Raw genomic sequence first — 27,007 nt, forward strand, 5'->3', positions numbered from 1 at the left:
CCACCATAATTTGCAAATAAATTCATAAAAAATCCTACAATGTGATTTTCTGGATTTGTTTTTCTCATTTTGCCTGTCATAGTTGAAGTGTACCTATGATGAAGATTACAGGCCTCTCTCATCTTTTTAAGTTGGAGAACTTGCACAATTGGTGGCTGACTAAATACTTGTTTGCCTCACTGTACATTTGACAATCAAATTCCCCCATACTCTTTATCAATGGCTCGTGTTGGCAGTCTTAAGGACAGAGGAGTTCATCTTCACCACTTTGTGAAGCAATGTTGCATTCCTCACATCATACCTTTTTTTTCTCTTGCTGGTGTCTGGCGGAGCAACCTTAGAATCACTCATGCTCTAGTAAAAACATGTCAGTGGTGTCATGAGCCCTTTCCTCCATGAACACCCCTTCCCCAGAACTGAATTATAGATGAATTGTAGTTTGTTGTGTATCAAGAAACAGTGCTGTGTTCTACTGACCCACATCTGGTTACAAGAATAGAGCAAAAGAGTTGAGATGTACGTTTTGTTTATTGTATTCTACTGCATTTTGACCTCTTTAGTCTGATTTTTCAAAGAGGTTTTAGAGTTTGGTGTTATTGGTACATAATCTCTTTGTCAGGATAGCATCTATAATAGTCACAACTGAAAGCCAGTGGTCACCAACCGGTCGACCATTCCTAGTCGATCACCAAACATTTCAGTGGGAAAGCCAACGATAAAGGCTGTGATAAAGGCTTGCTCTCCTTTGATTTTATCGTTCATGTTGCACTGTTGGCGGTAGGTGCACTTGATTCAGAAGCCTTGCGCACCTGGTAAGCAAAGTATTTTTCTATTTTGAACCATTGAATTTGTCTGAAAAGAGGAACTCCGCCTACCAGGCGGACCGGAGGATCTGTGGCTAAATCAAGTGCATCTACTGCGCTGGCCAATCGGATAGCTCAAATCACAGTGCCTACAGAGCTTCTACGACCCCGGCCACAGCAAAGTTTGACACTAGCCTAAGTAAGATTTAATAACTTTTAAAACAACAGCAAGACTGTCAAAGAATACAGCAAAGAGCTGCTGTTTTTCTAAGAATTCATGTAAAAAAAAATATTCAGCACTGTCAACACTGTTTTTATTCAACACTATTACAAAACAGAAAACGTGCTTCTCCCTCCTTCCAGCTGAGACTAATGGTGTGTTAAAACAACCGGGGATTCGGAAATCTCCGACTTCCGTGCGTTCAAGACAACTGGGAAAAAACGTGATCCAACTGGGGATTTTTAAAAATGTTTTATTGTTTTTATTTATTTATTTGTATTTAACCTTTTATTTAAGTAGGCAAGTCAGTTAAGAACAAATTCTTATTTACAATAACGGCCTACCCCGTCCAAACCCTAACCCCAACGACGCTGGGCCATTTGTGCGCAGCCCTATGGGACTCCCAGTTCCAAGTTGGAAACTCTGACATCTTTCTATACCTCTGACTTTCCGACCTGAAGATCACTGACGTCCCAGTTGTCTTGAAAGCACCATGTCCATCAGATGCAGGTAAACCAGTAACATAAAAAAAATCTAATTATTTCAATTCATGCTCCGCTGTGCTTCGCAAGTGCTACTCCAACTGATCTATTTTGTAATCAAAGGTCAAGTTTTGAAATATAATATGGTCTGAGAATAACAATATCTCAGGCCAGGCGTACAGCCAATATGCTGTGATAATATATTAGGCCTACTGCACAAACCTCATTCCTACATAACTATTTTTATTAGGTTAATGTTGCATCTTCTATGTCATGTTTAAAAAATAATCCTGAGGGGTAGATCTTGACTAAGAAAAGGTTGTTGACCACTTGCTATAAGTTATATTACAGTTCAAATTGTATACTTTGCCACAAGCCTATTCATTTGTCAGAAGCCACTGTGTGCTGTTGCCTTCATACCGCACAGGAGAGTAAGCAGGGGGTTTTGGCACTTTACACAAACCACCTCTCCTTGAGTGTGGGAGAGGCAGCAGATGTGACTGTTTTTTTTACATGTGTTGCCCTTGGGTCATCAAAAAAATATGCGGAAAGAGAATGGAGACTAGCTGAGATAAGGTCTGGATTTTCCCATACGACATCAGCGAGTAGCAACTCCAGGTCTGTTGTTTTGTTAAAAGCAGTAATAAATATAAGGCTTCATGTAGGTTGTCTTGACCAAAACATTGTTTTTAGCCAAAAAGTAAGGCTATAATAAAAGTTGTTATGTTGTGATTCACGCCTATTTTGTCCGATTATTTTAGGCTGCAGCTCAAACTGCTGTCTACTCTCCCGTCTGAAGTCTGTGGGCTAAAATGTTTACTTGAATTCAAATGGAGCTTTTTGGATATGCACTTCATTTATCATTCTGTTTCCGTATGGGTCTTTAGCGATCCCCTTTCTTCCTCCAGGTCCTTTTTGATGGCCCTCAGTGCAGAACTATCCTCTCCAAAGGATGATCAAGGATTAACAAAAGTTTCACAGGGATGGGAATGGATATGGAAATTAGCTCTACACACTATTTGTAACGTACATATTCTAGAAATTGCTTTCACTGGTATCTCCTTGATGGTTTGATCATTATTTTTTTTCAAAGTACAGGAGAACTAACTGAGTGGAGTGAAACCCACAAACGCTTCAACGTTAAAACAACATTTGCAGGACCCAAGGGTTTACTATTTCAAGCATAGCGTAATGAAGGGCCCTGCTAACATCAACGCGATATATTTCAAAGACGAGAGGAGGCAAAAAAGTTATTAAGCTGTCCGTTGCATTCTCTCAGGGCGACCTGCCTTTGGTATAGTATAATATAATGCATAATGTCAAGGTTGTAGACCAAATAGAGATGAGGTTAATACAATTCAGTGTCTATAGGGTTTCACATGAAATTCCAATAATAGTAATGCATACCTTGAAATCTCACGTTGAATGTCCTCTCCACCCACCTCAAGGTAGAGGAATTTGTGTTTTGTGTGTGCAGAAATTACATGGTCAGACCCACCCCCAACCACACACACACACAGACACTAGGGATTTGTGTTTTCTTGTAATTGCCACGTCCAAAATCCTATCTTCTGGGATGTGGAACTTGTAAATATCTGGGGGATATTTACATTCTGTCACCATTTTGGTAATCCATTATTTGTGCCTCTTAATTATATTAGTGAGCAGGTTGCAAGATATATTGTTCTAATCAGAATGCATCAGGCCCATTTAATGAGATTGTCAAGTGTCGCTAAAAGCTAATTAGATATAAATAAGCCATTTAGTTAATCCTGTTTTTTTTCTATTTCATCTCCAGAGACTATGAAAGGCTGTTGACGACTAACTCTGCCATTGGCTGAAAGGGAACCCAGGAGAGCAGCCTGAGCACGTAGGTTGTGTGTGCAGGGAAAGAACCAACAATGGCCGCCCATCGAATCAGGGCGACCAACAACATTGCACTGCCACGCTGCAAGTCAGAGGGGACACTCATTGATCTCAGTGATGGAGTCTCTGAATCTAACTGCCTCACAGATGTCAAAGGTATGCTAATGAAGTCGATTCATATTTGAGATATTTTGTTGTAGTATTGATTACCTGTTAACAGATTGACTTTTTTGGTGTTCTTTTTTTTGTTGCAGTGCCTTCTCCCAGTGCCTTAAGACTGGACGCCACTGCCTCCTTTGGCACTGCCAGGGAAGTCATTGCAATTAAGGATTACTGTCCCTCCAGCTTTACCACCCTCAAGTTCTCCAAGGGAGAACATCTCTTTGTGCTGGACACATCGGGTGGAGAGTGGTGGTACGCCCACAACAGCACTGAGATGGGTTACATCCCTGCAGCATACGTCCAACCCATCAACTACCGGGACTCCTCATTCAGTGACAGCGGTATGATCGACAGCCTAGGAGACTGCTCTGTTGAGGAGGGAGCCAAGGAGCTGGACCTCCTTGAAGATTGGACCGGGGTGTTCCTGAAACCCACTGCCCCCCAAAACGGGAACCCCTTTGCCCCCCATCACCAGCCCCTTAGTCGTAGCGCCACCAACCCTTTCCTCAATGGAGCCCTTCAGGGTTCGCTGGATCAGAACAGTAATGAAAACAGTAAGTCAGTGGATCTTCTTCTTTTTGACACAGCACCCTCTGTCCCACCAAACTCCACCAGCAGCACTGTCAACATCAATGGCTTTGGCAGTGACATCTTTGATCTGAACCACATCAGCCCCAGCCTGGGAGTGGGCCAGACCTTACGCAGGGACAACCCATTCTTCAGGAGCAAGCGATCCTATAGTCTCTCAGAACTTTCCATCCTGCAGGCTCAGAATGACGCCCCAAAGGCATCCTCCAGTTTCTTTGGAGGCCTGAAAGCACCTGCGCCTGAGCAGTTCCAGAGCCGAGAGGATTTCCGGGAAGCATGGCTCAATCATCGTAAGCAAGCCAGGTCCTGCCATGACCTGGACTCCTTGGGCCAGAACCCAGGCTGGGGCCAAACGCAGCCGGTAGAGACCAACATTGTCTGCCGTCTAGACAGTTCTGGAGGAGCTGTACAGCTTCCAGACACCAGCATCAGCATTCACATCCCCGAGGGCCACGTGGCCCCTGGAGACACCCAGCAGATCTCCATGAAGGCCCTGCTGGACCCGCCTCTGGAACTCAACAATGACCGCTGCACCACTGTGAGCCCCGTTGTGGAGATCAAACTCAGCAACATGGAGACCAAAACCACAGTCACCCTTGAGATGAACGTGTCAGTTGTGGTGAAGAAGGACAGCAGACAGACGACAGAGGTCATGTGTGTGAGGAGTGACTGCAAGGAGGGCCCCTACACTCCAATCCCACAGGCGTACATGTATGGGGACACCGTCCAGGTCTGTCTGGATTACCTTGAACCCTGCATGTATGTGTCTGTTGTGGCCCAGGCACAGTCGGTTGCTCCAGGCACCACAGTTTGGGATAACGTGGTGAAAAAGGTCACCCTGGGCGTCTATGGGCCTAAGCACATTCACCCATCCTTTAAGACTGTGGTGGCTATCTTCGGCCATGACTGTGCCCCAAAGACATTACTGGTGAGTGAGGTGGGGAGGCAGGCCCACTCTGCTCCTCCAGTGGCCCTTCAGCTCTGGGGGAAGCACCAGTTTGTCCTGGCTAGACCACAGGATCTTCGGGTCGGGGTTTACTCCAATATGGCCAACTATGAGGTCAAGGACAGTGAGCAGGCCAGGGTGGTCAGGGGGTTCCAGGTCAAACTGGGAAAGGTTAGCCGGCTTGTCTATATGATTGCCTCACGCACTGCTGACGATGTCTCAGATTTCACATTGCGGGTCCAGGTCAAGGATGACCAGGACTGTATTCTCGCCCAGTTCTGCGTTCAAACACCAACACCTCCACCTAAGACTGGTCCACGGACGTCTGCGCAGAGACGCTTCCTGAAGAAGAAGGAAGTAGGGAAAATTGTTTTGTCCCCTCTGGCCATCACTAACAAGTACCCTGTGTTCCATGACCAACGAATCCACAACCTGAAGTTTGGTAAATTTATCAAAACAGTCATCCGTCAGACCAAGAACCAATACTTACTGGAGTACAAAAAGGGGGATTACGTTGCCCTTCTGAGCGAGGAGAAAATCAAACTGAAAGGACAGTTGTGGACTAAAGAATGGTACATTGGTTACTATCATGGTAGGACAGGACTTGTCCATGCAAAAAATGTTCTGGTGGTGGGGAAAGTGAAGCCCATATACTTCAGCGGTGCTGAACTTACCACTACACTCTTACTGGAGCAGATACTTAAGCCCAGCAAGTTCCTGACGTACATCTATGCCTCTGTAAGGACTATACTGATGGAGAACGTAGGAAGCTGGAGGGCGTTTGCTGATGCCCTGGGTTACGTCAACCTACCACTGACACATTTCTGCCGTACAGAGCCTGACAGTGAGCCTGAGAGGGTGGCATCTGTTCTGGAGAAGCTGAAGGAGGACTGCAACAATGCAGAGGGAAAGGAGAGGAAGTCCTTCCAGAAGGAACTGATGACTGTAAGTAATGGCCTAGGGCAGGGTTCCCCAATTGGAGGCCCGCAAGCCGAATTTGGCTCATGAGTGGTGTTATTCCTCCCTCCACCCCAAAGTTTTCTGAGCAAAAAAATATAAAAATATACAGTACTAGCCAAACGTTTGGACACGTACTCATTACAGGGTTTTTCTTTAGTTTTACTATTCATGTAGTAACTAAAAAAGTGTTAAACAAAAAAATATATAGCATCCAACCTTTGCCTTGATGAAGCTTTACACACTCTTGGCATTCTCTCGACCAGCTTCATGGGGTAGTCACCTGGAATGAATTTCAATGAATAGGTTTCCCTTGTTAAAAGTTAATTTGTGGAATTTCTTTCCTTAAAGGATCTAAAATATATTTAGATTTGTTTAACACTTTTTATGGTTACTACATGATTCCATATGTGTTATTTCATAGTTTTCGATGTCTTCTACAATATAGTACAAATAAAGAAAAATCCCAGAATGAGTAGGTGTTCAAACTTTTGACTGGTTGTGTGTGTGTGTGTGTGTGTGTGTGTGTGTGTGTGTGTGTGTGTGTGTGTGTGTGTGTGTGTGTGTGTGTGTGTGTGTGTGTGTGTGTGTACATACAGTTGAAGTCAGAAGTTTACATACACCTTAGTCAAAAACATTTAAACTCAGTTTTTCACAATTCCCGACATTTAGTCCTAAGAAGAATTCCCTGTCTTACATCAGTTAGGATCACCACTTTATTTTAATAATGTGAATAATAATAGTGTAATGTCAGAATAATAGTACAGAGAATTATTTATTTCAACTATTTCTTACATCACATTCCCAGTGGGTCAGAAGTTTACATACACTCAATTAGTATTTGGTAGCATTGCCTTTAAATTGTTTAACTTGGGTCAAACGTTTCGGGTAGCCTTCCACAATAAATTGGCCCTTTCCTCCTGACAGATCTGGTGTAACTGAGTCAGGTTTGTAGGCCTGCTTGCTCGCACATGCTTTTTCAGTTCTGCCCACACATTTTCTATGGGATTGAGTTCAGGGCTTTGTGATGGCCACTCCAATACCTTGCCTTCGTTGTCCTTAAGCCATTTTGCACAACTTTGGAAGTATGCTTGGGGTCATTGTCCATTTGGAAGACCCATTTGCAACCAAGCTTTAACTTCCTGACTGATGTCTTGAGATGTTGCTTCAATATATCCACTTAATTTTACCCCCTCATGAAGCCATCTTTTTTGTGAAGTGCACCAGTCCCTCCTGCAGCAAAGCCCTCCCACAACATGATGCTGCCACCCTTGTGCTTCACAGTTGGGATGGTGTTCTTCAGCTTGCAAGCCCCCCCCCCCTTTTTCTTCCACACATAACGAGGGACATTATGGCCAAACAGTTCTATTTTTTTTTCATCAGACCAGTGGACATTTCTCCAAAAAGTACAATCTTTGTCCCCATGTGCAGTTGCAAACCGTAGTCTGGCATTTTTTTGTGGTTTTGGAGTAGTGGCTTCTTCCTTGCTGAGAGGACATTCAGGTTATGTCGATATAGGACTCATTTTAATGTGGATATAGACACTTTTTGTACCTGTTTCCTCCAGCATCTTCACAAGGTCATTTGCTGTTGTTCTGGGATTGATTTGCACTTTTCACACCAACGTACGATCATCTCTATAAAAGTATCTATATCCACATTTTTTTTAAACTAGGATTAAATATCAGGAATGATGAAAAACTGAGTTTAAATGTATTTGGCTAATGTGTATGTAAACTTCCGACTTCAACTGTATGTACATATTCCATTAAAAATCTGCCGTTTCCAGCTACAATAGTCATTTACAACATTAATAATGTCTACGCTGTATTTCTGAGCAATTTGATGTTATTTTAATGGACAAAAACGTGCTTTTCTTTCAAAAACAAGGACATTTATAAGTGACCCCAAACTTTTGAATGGTAGTGTATATATTATATATAAATACACACACATAACTTTTTTTGTATTATTGTTGGACATGAAATACTTTTAAAAACACCAGCAAATTAGTATCAAGTGATTTTCAATTTTGGAAAACTGTTCCCAAGTATTCCCACGCATAATAGAGAGACGTGATCATATACGAATCTAAGCAATGTTTGAAATGATTTTATTTTAGTTCAATGTTTGTTTGGGCTTCAGTCTTAAATGGTTGTCTATATCTGTCAATCTTTTTTTTGCTTGATTCACTTCTTTGTTTGCTTATAACCAGGTTTCCATCCAACCTTTTTATGTGAGTCAAGTACATTTCTGAAAGAAAAATGTCACGACAGGCCTGATGGAAACAACTCATTTGCCAGTAAACTCTCGTCAAGGTCGGATATTTTTGTGCTGGTAAAATTAAATATACGAGAAATGGTAGTGGTAACACTTTTATGCTCAAATATTGATGAAATAACCATCATATCAAAGTACATTTGGAGTCACGCAATGACATTGTGTGGTCCTCCCACTACGACTCGGGAAAGCATGCAGTTTATTAGTCTACAGATTAAATAAGTTCTGATGAACTTCACAGGGTGATGAAAGTGCGTGGTGATTAGGTTGATGAGTCTTTCAAATAAATATTGAGTGTTTTATTCTGATGACATGATGATTGATGCTTGGCTGCTATTTGACATAAAAAAAATCTTGCTCTATTTGTCCACAAATAATCTCATTATGTAGTCCGGTGTTTCCCAACTCTAGCCCTCAAGTATCCCCAACAGCACACATTTTTGGTGTTGCCCTCGGCAAGCACACCTGATTCAACTTGTCAACTAATCATCAAGCCGTCAATGAGTTGAATCAGATGAGTTTGTCTGGGGCTTCAACAAAAATGTGTGCTGTTGAGAATACTGGAGGACTGGAGTTGGGAAACACAGACGTAGGCTTTACCCACACTGTATCTGAAAGTTGTTGGCTAGAGTGCACGTGCCAAGACCAGAGTGGGCACATTTGCTATATAACACATTGTTTTGGGACAAAACCATCAGTTGAAAATGTGATGGAAATCCATTTTAAACTAGTATTTGTTATTCCGTACATGGGAATTTAACCACAAAAGTCATTTTTTGTTCACTTCATCACGCACAGCCTTTTATCCGCAACCAATCAGTTTGATAGAAACGCTTCGCTGGTTGGGAAAATGCGCATATTTATAATATTTGCATGAAAATCTTTCGCCAAATGGATGGAAACCGAGGTTATGTGTTTAGCACTTTTGTTTCTTCTGTTTGTTCTAGTGTACATATTTGTGTCTTGTGTTTGGTCTTGTGTGTGCGCTGTGCCTGCATCTGTCTCTATACTTGTGTGTCTAGCTAAGGTCTTTTTCAGGTCAGTCGTGGCTTTGGTTCCTTATCTACTTACAGCTGCCTGAGGCTATGGTCCAGTGGGCTAATTCTGTTGAGTGTGCAGTCAATAAGTGCTGCGTGGGCATCAGGGTCTTATGGGGACTAGAGAGTTGTGGAGAGCAGCAGAATATTTTGGCACAGCACAAACCCACACCTCTGTCTCGAAAACATTGAGTTAGAGATACTGTATGTGCTGCATTCGTAAATCCAAATCATGGCTCAGCCTGTGTTGATAATGCTCCGTCTTCATTTCTAGTCATAATGTGTCAATCAAAACCTACAGGAATACAACCATACTGTCAAACACTTTTTATGAAAAAGTCCTTGGTTTGATTTTGGAAGTGATAATCAGTGTTTTGACCATTGTAGATGGTGTCGAGCAATGACTGCTGAGGCTAGGATGGCTCATCATAATGGCTGGAATTGAGTGTAATGGATGGAATGGTATCAAACATATTAAAACCATGTGTTTGATACCATTCCATTCACTACATTATGAGCCGTCCTCACCTCAGCAGCCTCCGCTGGTGTCGAGAATAATATGTGACTTAGCATCGGTGTTTCCCCTAGGATGTTTTTTAGCAGCAGTTGCAAAGTTAACGGGGAGGGCGTGGTAGTGGGCACGGCCAATGGCGTGGTTTTAGAAGCCCTCCTCTTGGACGCAGACACAAAATGCTTATTTTCTTGTAATTCTACACATTTTGCTATGGGGCGGAGAGAACATTTTACAGGTTTAAAGCTAATTTCATACAATTGTACACATTTTACCATGGCTTATTCGATATTCTTATGCTTTCTGAGTGACTCAAACGTTATAACAAAAATCAATATGTATCTGCCATGACATTTGTTTGAATTTTAGATTCTCCCTGACTGTCTAGTTTTTATTTTGGTGATTTTTAGTTCTTAAAGATCTTATTTAAAAAATATATATAGTGTAGCTCCATTATCTTTTTGTTCATCCTTTATATCATGTTTTAGTCGTCCCGATAAAACATTTTTGGGTGTGGGGTCAGCAATTTAGCCCTGACACTTTTCAATGAATATGGAGGAAACACTGAACATGATTGAAGAATAGAGCCATAGAAGCATGTCATACTGTATGGATTAGCAGTATATCTGATGAACATTCTTCACCTCATTTGCTGAGGGAGTGCAGAGAGTATCACTTTGCTCTCTGTTCTCTTTGATAGGTGAAGTTCATGTCACGCCGTAACAATGACATTGATATGAGGTGAGACGGTTTCCCCTCAAAAGTGTCTGAGACGGAAGAGAGGGCACACACCAGATATAACTTTGGTTGTAATCTTTAAACATCTGCACTATTCAGTCGGCTCTGTCCCCATTGGTGACCCTGTCGTGTCAAGACTCGTTAACACTGTAGCCTCACCCCACCCACCAATAGACCAGAAACCAGCTGGTTTAGGCCTGACTTGGAAGCTTTCCTGCAAACCCAACCCATGTCTGTCTGTTTCCCTTTCTCACATTATTGTGTGCAAAGATGGTGTCCTCAAGACAGTTTCATTCAGTATTTCCCAGTATTGCTTTTGGCAAAATTGGCAGCAGGCCCTGCAATAAGTTTCTATACAGAACAAAATTGAAAAATGTTTCAATATGTAGTCTCTCCTTCATGTTTCAAAGTGTTGACAACCTCTGAGATGTGATGTTGATTTGAAATCATTGATTTTTTTTGTCATCTGCGTGCCAATATCATTCCAAGTTCGATACAGTGTGTGTTGGGTAAGAACGTTCACAAACTTAAAGAGAAAGAATACTCAACGTCAGCCTCACTCGCTCTCAGTGCCAACATAATGATTTTCTTTTCTTCAATAACAACCCTTTGTTGAAGTCTCTTAGAGGTCACGGTCATAATAGAACAGGCTCTGAGGTAGGATGGAACATAAACACTATATCATTTACGCCGGGTTGTAAACACCAATTACAACCATTTATAGACACGGGGGAGCTTCAGTGAGGAGAAGAACTATATATAAAGACGAGTCCGTGGTGGAGAAGACATGTCCTCCACAACACTTCCCATTTCTCAGGCTCAGTTGTTTGGTGTACACTACGTAATGATGTGATAGAACCAGTACTATTAATTGGGTGTGTTTTCCCCTTTTCAAATCTACATAGAACATCTTAGGATGCACTTCATTGGATGGACCTTTGGAAGCGATGGTGCAGCAACCAGTCATACTGATAACCTTACAGAATTCAAAAGTATTCACAAAGCAAGTGGCATACTTAGAGCAAACTCATCCAGCCTTACATGCATAGAATGTACAAATGAATAACTCCCAAAGACATCAACAAACACTCTTAGTTTATTTATGGAAAATACTGCAATCTAAACAACTTAACACAAGGTTATGTGGTACTTATGCAACAAGAGTTGAAATGGGCACTATAAAGTTAGAATCCACTTCCTTCCACTGAGAGGATGTTAGTGTTATTTAAGCCCAGCTAAGATATCCTCACATTCCACGGCAGGCTACAAGGGAACCAACGCATACCGGATGGATAACTGTTTGCAACCAGTGTGTCTACGCCAACCCACCTATCCAGCTTCACAGATTAGGATTGACGTCTAGGTTAGGCTAATCCAATGTAGGTAACCGCTGTTCCTGTGTGTTCTCTGACACAACAATAACAAGCATATCATTTGACGGAGAGCTAAGAGTGTATTTTTAGATGCAAAGGAAATAAAATATTGTGTGCACCTCAGAGGGAGATGACAGCCTTTGTGCTTGAGTATCTGAAGGCATGCACATTTTATCTCATTGTTCAGGAAGAAAGGAATTATCAGCAGTGTTAGGCATGGGCCTATATCCACACATCCCAAATAGAGAAAGATTCCTCTTATTTGCCCCCTCCACTTCCCCCTTTTGTCCCTTTCTTAGTTGGTAGAACTGCATTGCCTGTAGTAATTGCCTATTGAAACATAATCACAATTAATTAACACTTTCTATTTCAAAACAAATATATGGAAAATGATTTTGCATATGGTAATGGTGAACACATTGAACTCTACTGCGAAACCACAAAACAGTAGTGCCCATGTTCAATCCAACTCTAGAAGTGAGCTTGTGAATTAAACTTTGTTTTAATGAAACCTGCAATGCCTATGAGGTTATCTAATCACCACATATGATCAAGTATGTTTTGTACATTCTGTTAATTTAGCATTTTTATTTCATTCAAGACTCAGCTCTGATATGCTTTTGTGATCTAGCTAATTTGCCCATGACTGATTGTGTAGGAGTTGAGGTATGGATGTATAATTCAGAGCTGGGTTAATCAAGTACTAATTGTTGTTCAGTCGAATCTACATTTGACAACAAAAAAACAAACTGATTTTGAGCCTGATAATTAAGCCGACCACAACCAGAAAGTATTCTCTTCCTGGTACATACATACAATCCTCTAGGCTTTGGAGAACAAGCCTGTAACAGGTGCGCTGGGAGTCGGGAAGCAAGTTCAGGGAGTGAATCATTTAATCAATAAACGAAACCTAATACAAAACAAGAAACACGAACAACGCACAGACATGAAACTGAAACCGAAACAATAACACCTGGGGAAGGAACCAAAGGGAGTGGCATATATAGGGAATGTAATCAGGGAAGTAATGGAGTCCAGGTGAGTTTGATGACATGCTGGTGCGTGTAACTTGGGTGACAGGTGTGCACCATAACGAGCAGCTTGGTGACCTAGAGTGCCAGAGAGGGAGTATAAGTGACAGTACCCCCTCCCCAACGTGCAGCTCCAGCCGCAGGACACTGACCAAAGGGACAATCCCGGGGATCAGGAGCGGACCGGTAACCTCTGCTGAGGCGCAGGAGCCTGACGACCTAGAGTGCCTGAGAGGGAGTATACGTGACAGTACCCCCTCCCTGGTGCACAGCTCCACCCGCAGGACGCCAACCAAGCGAGCCGGCTGAGGCTTGAGAATTCGACGATCTGGCTGAGGCTTGAGAATTTGACGATCCAGCTGAGGCGTGAGAGCCCGACGAGCCGGTTGAAGGTGAGGACTCCCCGGTAGCTCCGGACCTGACATAACTTCCACCATAAAAAAACTAAAAAACACTCCCTGATGCTTCCCTAGGGTGAGGGGTTATTCTGTAACGTTATTCTGCTGGGAGTCGGGAAGCAAGTTTAAGGAGTGAATAATTGAATCAATAAATGAAACATAATACAAAACAAAAAAACAGAAACAACGTACAGACATGAAACTGAAACAGAAACAATAACGCCTGGGGAAAGAACCAAAGGTTGTGACATACAGTTGAAGTCGGAAGTTTACGTACACCTTAGTCAAATATATTTAAACTCAGTTTTCCTGACATTTAATCCTAGTAAAAATTCCCTGTCTTAGGTCAGTTAGGATCACCACTTAATTTTGAGAATGTCAAATGTCAAATCAGGTGGATTTGTGTATTCAAATGTCAGAATAATAGTAGATTTGATTTCTTTCATCACATTCCCAGTGGGTCAGAAGTTTACATACACTGAATTAGTATTTGTTTAACTTGGGTCAAACGTTTCGGGTAGCCTTCCACAATAAGTTGGGTGAATTTTGGCCCATTCCTCCTGACAGAGCTCGTGTAACTGAGTCAGGTTTGTAGGCCTGCTTTCTCGCACGTGCTTTTTTCAGATCTGCCCACAAATTTTCTATGGGATTGAAGTCAGGGCTTTGTAATGGCCACTCAAATACATTGACTTTGTTGTCCTTAACTTCTTGCGTCGAGCAATCCCGTATCCGGGAGCGTAATCATAGCGTCAAGCTCATTACCATAACGCAACGTTAACTATTCATGAAAATCGCAAATGAAATGAAATAAATATATTGGCTCACAAGCTTAGCCTTTTGTTAATAACACTGTCATCTCAGATCTTCAAAATATGCTTTTCAACCTAAGCTACACAAGCATTTGTGTAAGAGTATTGATAGCCTAGCATAGCATTAAGCCTAGCATTCAGCAGGCAACATTTTCACAAAAACAAGAAAAGCATTCAAATAAAATCATTTACCTTTGAAGAACATCGGATGTTTTCAATGACGAGACTCTTAGTTAGATAGCAAATGTTCATTTTTTCCAAAAATATTATTTGTGTAGACGAAATAGCTCATCACGTTTGGCTAAGAAAAAGACTGGAAAATGCAGTCACTTACAACGCCAAACTTTTTTCCAAATTAGCTCCATAATATTGACAGAAACATGGCAATCGTTGTTTAGAATCAATCCTCAAGGTGTTTTTCACATATCTATTTGAAAATCTATCAGTGGTGGCAGTTGGCTTCTCATCAGAAGCAAACGGAAAAATACTGCAGCTGGAGATTACGCAATAATTGCGACGGAGGACACCAAGCCCCACCTGGTAGATGGTCAATCTTCCAATGATATGCCTACAAATACGTCACAATGCTGTCGACACCTTGGGGAAGCGACAGAAAGCCTAAGCTCATTCGTGGCCCATTCACAGCCATATAAGGAGTCATTGGCATGAGGCGGTTTCAAAAAATGCGGCACTTCCTGATTGAATTTTTATCTGGGTTTTTTCTCTAACATCAGTTCTGTGGCACTCACAGACAATATCTTTGCAGTTTTGGAAACGTCAGAGTGTTTTCTTTCCAAAGCTGTCAATTATATGCATAGTCGAGCATCTTTTCGTGACAAAATATCTTGTTTAAAACGGGAACGTTTTTCATCCAAAAATTAATATAGCGCACCCTATATCCAAGAAGTTAACCTCATTGCTGGGTCTTTACTCTGACATGCACTGTCAATTTTAGAACAAGTCTGTAATGTAACAAAATGTGGACAAAGTCAAGGGGTCTGAATACTTTCCGAATGCACTGTAGTAGGCCTAGCCTAAAGAAAGCTGATTCTCCTCTTTTTAGTAGAGGCCATCTGTTTTCCCGCGCAATAGCATAGCATATTGTAATGTTGCGCAGTATTAAGTGTTTAATTCAATTTTAGAATACATTTGTATTGATGTCAGAGTGATTAGAGGGACAATAGAGTGCTGAGTACCATGAAGTTACCAATTTTGGTAGGCTACTAATGAACGTCAGTAGCATCAGAGCTTGGAGAGGCCTTATTACCGTGGAATTTCACTGCCTTCATAACAGCCCTAGCCACTGCTTTTTGCACACATTTGTGTGTGTCTGGCTGTGTGCATAGTGAATGTGTGTGTGTATGTATGCACCTGCTGTAACCCAGCCTAAGTTCATATTTGTGCCCTGCTTTTAACAATGTATTGTATTCCTTTCACTGTGTAATTTGTTATATTACTGACTCACACATAGGAAGGAAATGACAAAGCCTCTAAATCAGTTTACTAACCTGTCCCTTATGCCCCTCATCCTTGTAAGGTTTAAGGCCCCTGTGTGTCCTAACATTATGGACGCATTTAAACTGCACATGCATCCTGTGTTTACAAAATGGCCACTTGCATAGTATGTGTGCAATAATAACCACATTAACGCTTGGCGGTCAGTGAGCTCTATGGATTTCACCATTTCAGCCAAATGCACTTGAGTCTAGATGAAATTAAAACTGTAAATTTTCCTCAGCATTAAGCTTCTTCAGCTATGTCTCCCAACATTAACATTCAGGGCAGGACAATATCATCAGCACAATAATAATACTTAAACTATTCCCAAGGTTGACTTGACACATATACTCTCTTTTGCTTTGTTTTGTCCGGCAGTTTAATGTAATCCCGAATAGAACGAACCCAATACTTTGTCAGACCTGCCTTACTGTATGTATGAAATCAAGCCCCAGCTTTGGAATCTCTGGTCTGACATCAAACATCCAGCCCTGTCACTGACTGAGAGACTAAAATAAGCAGAAACACCATATTGTTGTTTATTGTGTGTATTGAGTCTTTTAGACTCCTAGTGGGATTGTATCAACCCCAGTCTGAGGACTAGAGGTCTGTGTGAAATGGCCGTCGCGTTTGGCGTCTGATTGATGGACGTGGGCAAAGACATGTCTCTGTGGAGTATCATTACCCCACAGATGTTTCCTGTCTCATTGTTGAGACTAAACAGAAGTGCCAGTTATGGACCAAGAGGCGCCTGCATTCCACACCACCTCCCCTTGCCCCTCACATAGCCCCTCTACCTCAACTCAGCTATGACCAGACAACTATGCAGAAACACTCTACGGAGCTGCCTGTTCTGTCTGTTGTTGGGCCACGAATTGGAGGCCAGTGAGTGTGCTATGTACTGTTTTGTGTATATATACTGACTTCAGTTTTAAGGCGGTTTCTGAGCAACCATTGCACCCATTCCTCAAATAGGATTTGGAAAAAGAGGAAAAATCTGGAGGAGGTTCTAAACTGCGCGGTGGGCACCCCACTGTGTCCTGCACTAAGAGGGATTTAGTTCCCACTCACGCACACAACTCTGTAGCAGACCCTCCCGAGTCCCAATCCTCATCCTACGCTTTGAATTATTTGTGGGGAGAGAGAGAGAGAGAGAGAGAGAGAGAGAGATCCCTGAAGTTGATAGCACTTGGGAGTAATAATAACAATCTATTTCTGGAAGATGACTTTGGGAGCGGCCATCGGGATGATCATGTGCAGTTCGCTCTGTGTTGCCTTTTAACACAGACCCTGTTTTCTTTCTGCACCCCTAGACTCCATCTTCTGTTCTTCACTTCCTGCTCAACACTCTCCCTTCCTCCTTCCTTCAGCAGTAGGGTGTGGCCAACTGCTGTGCTGGTACAGTTGACAGCACGACATATCTGTCTCACTCTGGAGACACGTTGTTTGTGTGTTTTTCGTCTTCTGCCAGTCTGGGTAGAATGGACGAGGTTCATACAGAGGGCGGAGTGTCACGAAAAGAACCCAGAATTCTCTCATCTCAGCTCAGCAGACTGTTTGGTTGAGGGTATGAAGGCGATCAGGTGGATTTGTGTATTCAGAACAGGAAAACAGTAAGAGAAGTACACGTTGAAAGTACAAGTTGAAAAAGGGAAAAGTAGAACTTAGTAGTCAGGGGTTCTCAAACTTTTTGGGGCCGGGGACCCCTTTTGTAATAGCTAATTCACCAGGGACCCCTCATAACTCCAGTGAGAGAAAAAATAGCATACACTGAGTTTTACTATGACTTTGGCAGTGCATGGCAGGACAAACAAAGTCTTGGGCCCTGCGAAGGAACATTTTAAAGTCCCACCTCTTGGCATTGGAGTTAACATTTAGCAGTTTAAGCTAATTCTACATGCCTCTGTTTTGGTTTAAAGCTGAGGGATGGGCCTGGAGAAATGCAACCACTCTCAAATTCAGAGACAGGACTATGGATGCAAGGACGGACCATCCATAATATCGAAATGATAGTTTTAGCAATGTTTCCGGCTATATATTGTTTGTTTACATTTACATTGTTTACAAACATTGGGTTATATTTTGGGTTCTGCTTATATTTCTGGTTCTGATTGGGTAGGACAGTTGAACTAAGCTCCTGAGGCATTTATAAATCATGTTCTTCAAGAATAAATGGGCAATATCATGGTATGCCATACCAAAAATGCATGTAGCAACTAAGGATTCTAGCTTTAAATTACAGTGCTTTTAGGTAAAATGATCTTATAACTGGTTGAAAAATGTATAATTGGTGAAGCACTGTGGATACCAATATCCCATGTGACCCTCCCAGTCCCATGTTTCCCAAGGTTAAGAGTATATGAGTAGATTAATAATATTACATTGTATTTCATTGTATTTTATTACACCCTCAAATTATTCTATGGATACTTTAGCCAAAATGTGTTTCGTCTGTTGGTAGAAATACTCTTAAAAGATATGAAATGTTATTTTGAGATCTGGCCGCGGACCCCTGCAGTAGAACCCCTGATGTAGAGGGCAAGACTGTGACTGAGATACAGATTAGAGTGAGTGGCAAAGATGGGAAGAGCGACACGGGAACCTTTCAATGGAGATGGAGAGCGAGATGATAGAAGAGAGGGTGTTACGAATCCCTTTTGGCCCGACAGTCTAGGGGGGGAAGGTAATGAGACCCGTAACATAACTCATGCAAATTATTATTGTGACAAAGTAAAAGTGTGCACGAAATAACCACAACAGAAATCTACCGTCAAACTCTAGGTTTATTTATAAACACACGGTAATGGGGGGAGCAGGAAAAGGGGCTGAGCTGGACCCAAGGAAAGAAACAATAAGCATCCAAAACACCCCTAAGCTAGACTAGCCTACTTTAACAACAGCTAACTAACTAACCAAAAATACAGTGGGTGGTCCGCCCAGTTCTAACTAGTGTATTTAACAAAGTTCACCTACGGGTAGTGTATGCCCATGGGCGACTTGTCTTGGTTTCCCCCTTTTCCCACCAGCAACAAACAAACACCATAACCAAAAACAATACTCACAGGTGATGACAAAGTGCTATGAGGTGCTTAAACAAAAGAGAGGTTACGACACAAAGCGAGAGTGAAACACAGAGACCTACAGACATGGCATTTACAGAGAGATTGCTCTAGAACAAACAAATGATGGGGTTTTTAAACCATGGGGAAGGAACTGTGATAGGATAGGAAGTAGGAGGAGGTGTGTCTTCTGATTGATGATTGATTGTTGACTGATTGGGGAGTGATGGTTTTCACCTGTGAGGGGAGAAGGAGAGAAAAGTAACACACACACAGGATACACACACACACAGGATAACTGCATCCGTAACAGAGGGGGAAAAGATGGAAGTATAGACAAAGCCAAGGAATGGTAGGATGAGGAGGAGGAGACTGGAGAGACAATAGATTGCTATTCTTCAAGAAGCATCACATTTATCAAATGAAGTGCCTCAGTTCTCAGCCTGACAATGATCACTCTGAGCTATCCTCACTCTGAGCTATCTTGCTTTCATACACTTTGTTTTCAAATAGAAGACGATACCTTCGAAGACTGATGCACACTATGTAAAGACGCATACCGCAGAGATCCCCCCCCCCCCCCCCCCGCCCGACCGCCCCTTTCAGAAATATGCCTGACAGAGTTGCATTCTCACTTTGACAGTGAGATGTTTTATGGAGTTGAGAAGATGCAGTGTCTCTATGCACTGATGTCTGCATTGATGTCTTTGTGACATTTAGCTAAACCAGTCGCATGCAGACAGGCAGACACACACACACACTCGGACACACCCACACACACAATACACCAATCCCTTGTGCCTCAGTGACATTTTGAGAATAAAAACATAGCATATACACTGAGTATACCAAACACTGGGAACACTTTCCTAATTTTGAGTTGCGCTACTACCTCTTTACCCTCAAAATAGCCTCAATTTGTCGGGCATGGACTCTACAAGATGTCGAAAGTGTTCCACAGGGATGCTGGCCCATGTTGACTCCAATGCTTCCCACAGTTGTGTCAAGTTGACTGGATATCCTTTGTGTGGTGGACCATTCAAACGGGTGCACATGGCACGTACTACCATACCCATTTCAAAGGTACTTAAATCTTTTGTCTTGCCCATTCACCCTCTTTTTATTTAACTAGGCAAGTCAGTTAAGGACAAATTCTTATTTACAATGATGGCCTACCCCGGCCAAACCCGGACGATGCTGGGCCAATGGTGCGCCGCCCTATGGGACTCCCAATCACAGCTGGTTGTGATACAGCCTGGAATCGAACCAGGGTCTGTAGTGACACCTCTAGTACTGAGATGCAGTGTCTTAGACCGCTGTGCCACTCAGGAACCCTCTGAATGGCACACATACACAATCTGTCTCAAGGCTTAGAAATCCTTCTTTAACCTGTCATTTCCTCTTAATCTACACTGATTTGAAGTGGATTTAAATAGTAACACCAATAAGGGACCATAGCTTTCACCTGGATTCACCTGGTCAGTCTGTCATGGATCAAGTTTTGTTAATATTTTGTATACTCAGTATGTAATTAAGCAATAAGGCACGAGGGGTTGTGGTATATGGCCAACACACCACAGCTAAGGGCTGTTCTTTGCACGACACAATGCAGAGTACTTGGACACAGCCCTTAGCCATGGTATATTGGTCATATGTCACAAACCCCCGAGGTGCCTTATTGCTATTATAAACTGGTTACCAATGTAATTAGAGCAGTAAAAATATATATTTTGTCATACTCGTGGTATATGGTCTCATATACCACAGCTGTCAGCCAATCAGCATTCAGGGCTGGAAACCACCCCGTTTATAATCCCTCTTCAGCTGTCTGTGATGGTCTTTGGCCTAAAGCTGTGTAAATAGCAGTTAGCTCAAACTTCCTTGAATCTGGCCACAATGCCGACGTGGTTATCATACAACTCTTGACAGCATGAATTTATGACATGTCAAGTGTGTCATGCGTCATTACAGTAGTAACACTGCATCTCCTATTCAGTCTTAAAGCCTTTTGCTATATTCATTATATTCTGTGATCATAAACGCTCACCCCACATCCATGCAGCCCCTCACCCCTCAACAGTGGACATATTGACGACTATGTCCAACCCTTAGTGTGAATAGATGTCATTTCTGGTTCTCCGTTCTTGCCCTCATAATCTTTGGTAATACTTGGCAAAAGCCTTCACAGTTCAGCACCAAGTCACAGTGAAGGGGAGGGATCAGGCACAGATTACCCTGCAATTTGACTGGAGCTTGCAGTATTAACAGTGTGAGGCGAACAAAGAGGCACATGGGAGCGGAGCATTGTGGAATGGGCTTACTGGCTCTGTCAATGATTTATCCATCTCTCAGTTCTAACAAGGACGAGAGACGTGTTTATAATGTGAAGGCGCAGTTGTGTGGCGGGAGTTCAACACACGAATATAAACCTAATAAGAATGTTTGTTTTGTTCCTGACTGTTTCTTTAATGAACCAGTAACAGGCTGTTAGCTTTGTGGTCAGAAGAGGGCCTAGATCTCAATAATTATTTGCTTTTGTCAACCCAGGCAAACAGTGTAGTAGGTCAGCACTGAACTACTCTCTGTGTGCGTTGTTTGTACAGTCAACTGGTTTTATATGTGGAGCATCGTCTGTCTGTCTGTTAGCATGACTCCTAGCTGTGTCGGGATCTAGCTCGAGGTGACATGGGCAGTACTCTCCTTGAATTCTGCAGGGATTTCCTGTTGCTGTTACCCGGAGAGGAAGCAGGTGCTTGTCTGAAGCCTTATCTTTCAGTAGGACTCTTCCTTCCACAACATACACAAACACACAGAAACACACGTACGGAAATACATACTAACAAATGCACACAGATGGGATCGTTCAATGTCCTTATTCTAAATCATTCTGCATAAGAATATTTGCATAGTTACTCAAATGGAAATGAACTCCATGTTGCTTTAGCAGAAATAATCAGATTATATAATGTAGTCTGGGCTGAAGTGGAAATCCCCTCTGCTTTTTTCCTCTGATCTGGGCCGAAACAGTGCATTCCTGGCTAACTGTTAACAGGAGCTCCAGGCATCCAGCAGACTATCTCGTGTGTGTGTGTATGTGTGTGTGTGTGTGTGTGTGTGTGTGGGTGGGTGGGTGTGTAAGAGAGACAAGCATCGCCACATTCCTTCACCTCCTCAACCCCCCTCCCTGCCCGTTTCCTGTCGTTCCATGCATTCCTGCCCATGGAACTAAAGCCCAAATCAGAGCTTTAGTTGGCTGCACTTTAATGTCCCATTTATTCTCCCTGGCTCTGTTGAGTCTAACCATGTATTCTGTGGTTGCCGAGTATCATTTACGGGAAGGCTCTTTGGTGTGTGCATGGGTTTGTTGTGAGTTCATGTATTTGCATGTGTTTGTGTGGCTGCATTTGACTTTGCAAATGTACACGTGTGCAGCACTTCAGTCCTGCCCTATGATTCTCTTTGCCTGAGGTTGTGCTTATATTGAAAATATTCCATAGTGTTTTCAGATTCAATGAGCACAACACAAGCACAGTTTAGTTTCACCCCAACTTGATAAGACGTGGTGGGGGGGGGGGGGGGGGCAGGGTTAAAGGGTGAAGGATTGGTCTGGATGACACTCCAAACAAATTAGACATGCAGAAACATAAGCCACACGAGTCAGTCAAATGTCTCTCTTTCTCCATTTGAAGTAGTATAGTTTTGGTTCCCTGCTGTTAGCTGTGCTCCATAATGGCACGTAGTCCCCTGCTCAGCTCCCCTGCCTATCGCTGAGTTAATCAAACCGCTAGCTAGCCGGAGCCAGAGAGTTGGAGCCTGCATGGCCTTGGAATGCTGTAGCCCTCCTGGTGAGGTGGTGCTTAGCGGCTCAGTTCCCGTCAGGCCTTCTAGAATACATCTGAAGAAATGACACAGACTTGAGATGATGGAAAATAGGATGTTTTGGGAGCAATGTGAAGCATAGCCAAGAAACAAAATGCAGAGGAGGAAGTCATGGAATTTCATGGGCTCTTATGCATGTGTTCTTGTGTGTTTGTTTATGTGGGTTTTGTATGTTATCCTGTCCTGACCAGCGTCTCCTTGTCTATGAGCCAGTCATTTCATGGAATTGTATTGATAAGAATGTACAGTGTGTTTATTTTTTATCCTGACCAGTCTGTCTCTCTGTCTTCCTTCTCAGGCATTGCTGAAGATGGACTGCCAGGGCCTGGTGGCCAGGCTGGTGATGGACTTTGTCCTGCTGACCACAGCAGTGGAGGTGGCCGGTCGATGGAGGGAGCTGGCTGAGAGGTTAGCCAAGGTGTCCCGTCTGCAGATGGATGCATATGAGGCACCCCACAGAAACAAGAATGGAGTAGTGGACAATGAGGTAAGTGGTTTGGATGGCACGATCCTACTAAAACATTGTTGGCAACCATATTGAAAAATGGAACACTAGACATAGCTGTTTGATATTATATTACCTGCGATCTATAGATAGCGACATGCTTATTCATTTTTTAATTATACTTTTGGAATGATATACAGTGAATGTCACCCATATAACCATGACCATAGTAAATTAAACTGGCAGAACATAGCATGCAATTTATTGTCACACTGTTCAATATGTTGTCTTCAATTGCCAGCCCTCATTGTCCTCTGACCTTATCTCTCCCTGTACTGTGTGTTCTACAACGGGTTGGTCAAAACTGTTCCATCTGAGAAATCCCTGCGCAGCTACTGTCCCATCAGCCCTGCCAGTCAATTCATTATCTTGATCTACACTGTAAAAAGCATCTACACATTATTTCCCCTTGCGTCTAGCCTAACATTTGGTTTGCAACAACGGTCGGGGTTGTACAGACGTTGTTGTCTGTCTCTCGACATTTGCAACATTGTTTCAATGTTGAAATTCGATCTCCACTGTCCCATTGAGAATGAATGTGTCAGGAAGAGACAGACATCTTTTCTCAGCCAGTCGAAATCATGAATCAGCATACTTATTATGGATATATACAAATAAATGTCAACAGAAAAACATGTCAAATGACATGAAATGCAGCTAGCTTGCCGTCTTGCCAGCTTAAGTTTGAAGTGATTGCGTTAGCTTTGTAACTGGCTAACAGTGTCCAGACGTGAGGCGAAATCGTGCATCATTAGCTTTTTGTTATACATGTGTCCAAAACAGCTTCAACAAACGTAAATGCAGCTACTTTGTGGTTATTCTAGCTGTTTGACCTAGCCATAGTTAGCTAGCTAGCAAGGGGTAAGAGCATTGCCCGCCAGCATGGTAATGGAACATTTAGAATAAACGACTGGATATAGAACAAAAAACTTTACGACTGGGTCAAGTCTTTGGCAGCCAGCTAGCAACCATAGATGTGTCGGGACTAGGCCTGTATTTTCATTGAGCTGTTTAGCCAGCTCACTCATGTGCAATTGCTTTACTTTACCCTTTATTTAACTAGGCAAGACAGTTAAGAACAAATTCTTATTTTCAATGACGGCCTAGGAACAGTGGTTTAACTGCCTGTTCAGGGGCAGAACGACACATATATATATATTTTTTTTTTACCTTGTCAGCTCAGGGATTTGATCTTGCAACCTTTTGGTTACAAGTCCAACACTCTAACCACTAGGCTATACGCCAACAACATAATTATGACCATAGAAACATCAGGACACAGCATGGAAGTCCCATGTGATCTTCTTTCAGTTAAATATGGTCGCTTCAATCTCCACCTCTTTCTGTTTCACACTCTCCCTGTGTAGGCCATGTGGAAGCCAGCCTATGACTTCCTGCTGACGTGGGCGGCCCAAATCGGGGACAGCTACCGGGACGTGATCCAGGAGCTGCACATGGGCCTAGACAAGATGAAGAGCCCCATCACCAAGCGCTGGAAACACCTGACGGGCACGCTCATCCTCGTCAACTGCTTGGATATGCTCCGGAGCTCCGCCTTCAGCTCCGCCTCTCAGGACGACTGTGCCATCTAGACCAAACTGGCCATCATCATCACCATCGTCATCCCTCACAGGTTGCAACTTGTCTCCTCCCCTTTCAATTTATTTCCCATCAGTATAGATAAAAGAACGAGGAAGAGAGAAAGCCCCTTTATACTGTCGAGTTGGACCTATAGACTCCATCTGCTGTCCTTCCAATGTCGATCACCATCCTAACCCAACCCCTGACCCTACCCTTCTGGATCATTTTGCATATCTACCTAAAATGTAGAACATACCTTATTCCCTGTTTTGTATTGGAGATTCTGCACAACAGCTGCCTGTCTGTCTGCTCCCTCTGAGTCCTGCTTCCTCCGAATCTGCCTTCAGTCTCTCACCCCCGGGAGGACGAGAGCACTAGACTGCCCCCCTCACCCACCCACCTTCGTATTGCCACCAGCCAAACTACACAATGCTACAGTCTCAGTATTCACAAATACTATTTTAATTGTCACTACCTGGCATGGTATGTATTTTTGTACTCTAAATATGGCACCACATTTTTTTTAAGACTCTTTGACACCTTCCGTTCATGACTGTGGACTCGACCCATTACTAAGAGGATAAACTTTTGAAATGGTGTCCATGTTCTTTAGTCTTTGTCACGTGTGTCAAACAAGCTGAATACGTTTATTTATAAAGCTCTGTAATTGTTAAGATGAACGTGCACTCTTGTTGTTCAGGGTTTCCTCCTCAACTCATTTGTTTGAGAACTGTGTATATTTCAAATAGTCTTTCTGCTTCTTCTCTCACCTCTTTATCACCTCGTTCTTTTAAAAGGAACCTTAAATGCCTGCCGTTGTTTGTTTTTTTACTCCTTTTTTTAAAGATATTTTGTACCAAAGCTTGTCAGCAGTTAATATGGTTCCACATATAGCTACTGTAGATGGCCTCATTCAATGTCCAACCACTGTTGTGCAATTCTAATTCTATGTTAAAGATCATGTATATGTTTCGACCACTGTATGTGTTGTGTTCCGTGATGAGTACTGTATAGCTTGCTTCATGTTCATCCACATTTAGCATCCGTTTTGACTGCATACTTTTGTGGAGAATAATATGAATAAAATGTAAATATTTTATACACAATTCATTATGCTGATTGCTGAATAACTGGATTTATTACCGCAGTATCCAAATTTAGTCTTCGGGTCAGATTTGTTTGAATTTTTTAAATTTCAATTTTACCTTACAAGCACACAAATCATGTTAAAGAGGCAGGAAATGACAAGAAATGTATGTGACAGGTACTGTTTAGTTTCTAATCAGCATTCAGTTTGCGCAGACCACCCAACAACATCCCAGAGAATACAGCATGTTCTGCTGAGAACAAAATAAATGTACTGGCACACAGGGAGATAATCTCTCACCCCATCTTCCCTTTATCTAATGGCTAACTGGGTGACACAGCCAGTGTGAAAGAGAGGTCAAAATACACCGAAGAGGGGGATAGATAGACACCCATCTTCCCTTTATCTAATGGCTAACTGGGTGATACAGCCAGTGTGAATGAGAGGTCAAAATACACCGGAGAGGGGGATAGATAGACACCCATGAAAGAGAGGAAGAGGGTAGAGATAGAGACATGTATGGAAAAGAGGAGGAAGGGGGATGTTTAAGTTTCAGTCTGGATGACCTCCAGCAGCCGGTTTGCTTATCTAACTTTCTGCTTTGTCAAGCATTCCCATCACTCGATACGTCTGATGTTGAAGCAACCATGAAACCGTTTACAGCTCCAGCAAAACGGTTCCGAGGGGTGTCTCTCTCTCTCTCCGTGTCCCATAAAAGCAAGGAGGGCCTTAATTAAATACACAGATTAATGGAGGAGAAAAAAAGGCAAAAGGACTGGAATGAATTACGACAGAATATGGGCAGACATGCATCAAAACCCTGCTTTGAGGGTGGGTAATGAGCTCCCCCGGGCAATGGCAGGGAAAATACAGTTTGCCACTTCGCATAGCACAGCCAACTTTCTGTATACACTTTCTAAATGTGTGTTTAATCTTGGATAATCCATAAAATGATGCGAGTTCTTGGTGTGCCACTGGGAGTCAAGTTTAAGCTTGTCTTGGTGTTTTGAAATGACTCTTATCCCACTTGGTGTTCAGTTGTTATTAGTCAGTTGCCTGTGATTTAGCTCCTCGTGCTAATGTTTAGCATAGCATTTTTTTTGCCTAGTATGGAGATTGCTCAGTTTTAGACGTGTCTTGGGTCTAACCAGTGACTCTGGACAGAAATGTTAAGCTTTTAGTCTGAGCTGATGGAGTA

General features: G+C 42.6%; 1 protein-coding gene across 1 annotated transcript in view; it reads left to right on the forward strand.

The window, feature by feature from the left end:
• Positions 1 to 25,828, forward strand: part of LOC115109893 (SH3 domain-binding protein 4-like) — a 62,466-nt gene extending 36,638 nt beyond the window's left edge. The window contains exons 2-5 of the mRNA XM_029635147.2: positions 3,304 to 3,527; positions 3,626 to 6,012; positions 22,935 to 23,123; positions 24,509 to 25,828. Coding sequence (XP_029491007.1) covers positions 3,407 to 3,527; positions 3,626 to 6,012; positions 22,935 to 23,123; positions 24,509 to 24,733 — 2,922 coding nt within the window. The 5' untranslated portion in view covers positions 3,304 to 3,406 and the 3' untranslated portion in view covers positions 24,734 to 25,828. The remainder of the gene's footprint in view (positions 1 to 3,303; positions 3,528 to 3,625; positions 6,013 to 22,934; positions 23,124 to 24,508) is intronic.
• Positions 25,829 to 27,007: the final 1,179 nt, after the last annotated feature.

The sequence above is a fragment of the Oncorhynchus nerka genome, linkage group LG3 (genome assembly GCF_034236695.1).
Source record: "Oncorhynchus nerka isolate Pitt River linkage group LG3, Oner_Uvic_2.0, whole genome shotgun sequence".
In the NCBI taxonomy this organism is placed as follows: Eukaryota; Metazoa; Chordata; class Actinopteri; order Salmoniformes; family Salmonidae; genus Oncorhynchus; species Oncorhynchus nerka.